This window comes from Seriola lalandi, unplaced genomic scaffold, assembly GCF_002814215.2.
Source record: "Seriola lalandi dorsalis isolate HSWRI2012SDOR001 ecotype SW California unplaced genomic scaffold, Sedor1 jcf7180002054206, whole genome shotgun sequence".
Taxonomy (NCBI): domain Eukaryota; kingdom Metazoa; phylum Chordata; class Actinopteri; order Carangiformes; family Carangidae; genus Seriola; species Seriola lalandi.
The window spans coordinates 34,747-35,964 of NW_019524759.1; the positions used below are offsets into that span (position 1 = coordinate 34,747).

A 1,218-nucleotide genomic window follows, 5' to 3' on the forward strand; every position below is an offset into this window, starting at 1 on the left:
ATGATGCAGTGGTGATGATGATGATGATGCAGTGATAATAATGTAGTGATGATGATGATGATGCAGTGATGAGTATATAGTGATGATGATTCGGTGATTGTTGCCATGGCGCCGCATGAGTGGCAGCCTGCCACAGCAGCTCTGAACTCTTTTTTACTCTTTTTTTACTCTTTGGTGTGATTTCTTCTCGTACTACACCGACACTTTAAGCAAGTGCAGCTATGGGTGTTTATACTTTTACAGTCGTGTTTTGCCTCTTGCTGTTTTTTTAACTTTTTGATGCGACGTCGGGAGACTCACCTGACCACGGACACATTGTTTACACTCGGGACCAGCTGTTAGCTATATCCCACACACCCCTCCCCCCGCTGGGACGCTCAGATCACAACCTTGTCCATCTGATCACAGACTACACCCCTCTGGTGAATAAACAACCACCTGAGAAGAAGTCTGTGAAGGTGTGGTCCGAGGAGACCAGTGCCAGACTCAGAGATTGCTTTGAAATAACAGACTGGGAAGCACTCTGCAGCCCCCACGATGGCAACATCGACACCATGACCCACTGCATCACAGACTATATTAACTTCTGTGTGGAGAGCACTGTTCCCTCCCAGTCGGTACGCTGTTTCCCCAACAATAAACCCTGGGTGACCTCCGAGATTAAGGCCCTGCTGAACGAGAAGAAGAGGGTCTTTAGATCGGGGGACAAGCAGGAGCTGCGCAGAGTCCAGAAGGAACAAACAGAAAATCAGGAAAGGGAAGGACTGTTACAGACAGAAACTGGAAGAACGGCTGGTGCAGAATAACACCAGAGATGTCTGGAGTGGACTGCAAAACATCTCTGGCCACGGAAAAGGAGTGAGGAGAGACCTGAGCTGCGGCGACAAGAACTGGGCCAATGAACTGAATCTGTTCTTCAACAGATTTGATTCTGCCCCCTCCCCCCTTACCTGCCCTGCACCCTCTTCACACCTCCCTGGGCCAGCTCCCCCTCCTCAACCCGCAACTTTCAACTCCCATTCACCTACAGCCCTCTCCTCCCCACCAATACACCTGCCCCCTCTCACCCCCCACCACCCCCATATCCTCACCTCAGTCATCTTCCACCCCCTTCTCCATAACAGTTGATCAGGTGAAGTGTCAACTTTAAAAGATCAAGACAAGGAAGGGCCCAGGCCCGGATGGCATCAGCCCCAGATTACTGAAGGACTGTGCATA

At 50.6% G+C, this 1,218-nt stretch overlaps 1 protein-coding gene across 1 annotated transcript in view; it reads right to left on the reverse strand.

The window, feature by feature from the left end:
- The window catches only part of sos1 (son of sevenless homolog 1 (Drosophila)), a gene marked incomplete at its 3' end in the record, with an annotated part of 19,416 nt that extends 18,860 nt beyond the window's left edge, over positions 1-556 (reverse strand). The window contains exon 1 of the mRNA XM_023404039.2: positions 476-556. Coding sequence (XP_023259807.2) covers positions 476-556 — 81 coding nt within the window. The remainder of the gene's footprint in view (positions 1-475) is intronic.
- Positions 557-1,218: the final 662 nt, after the last annotated feature.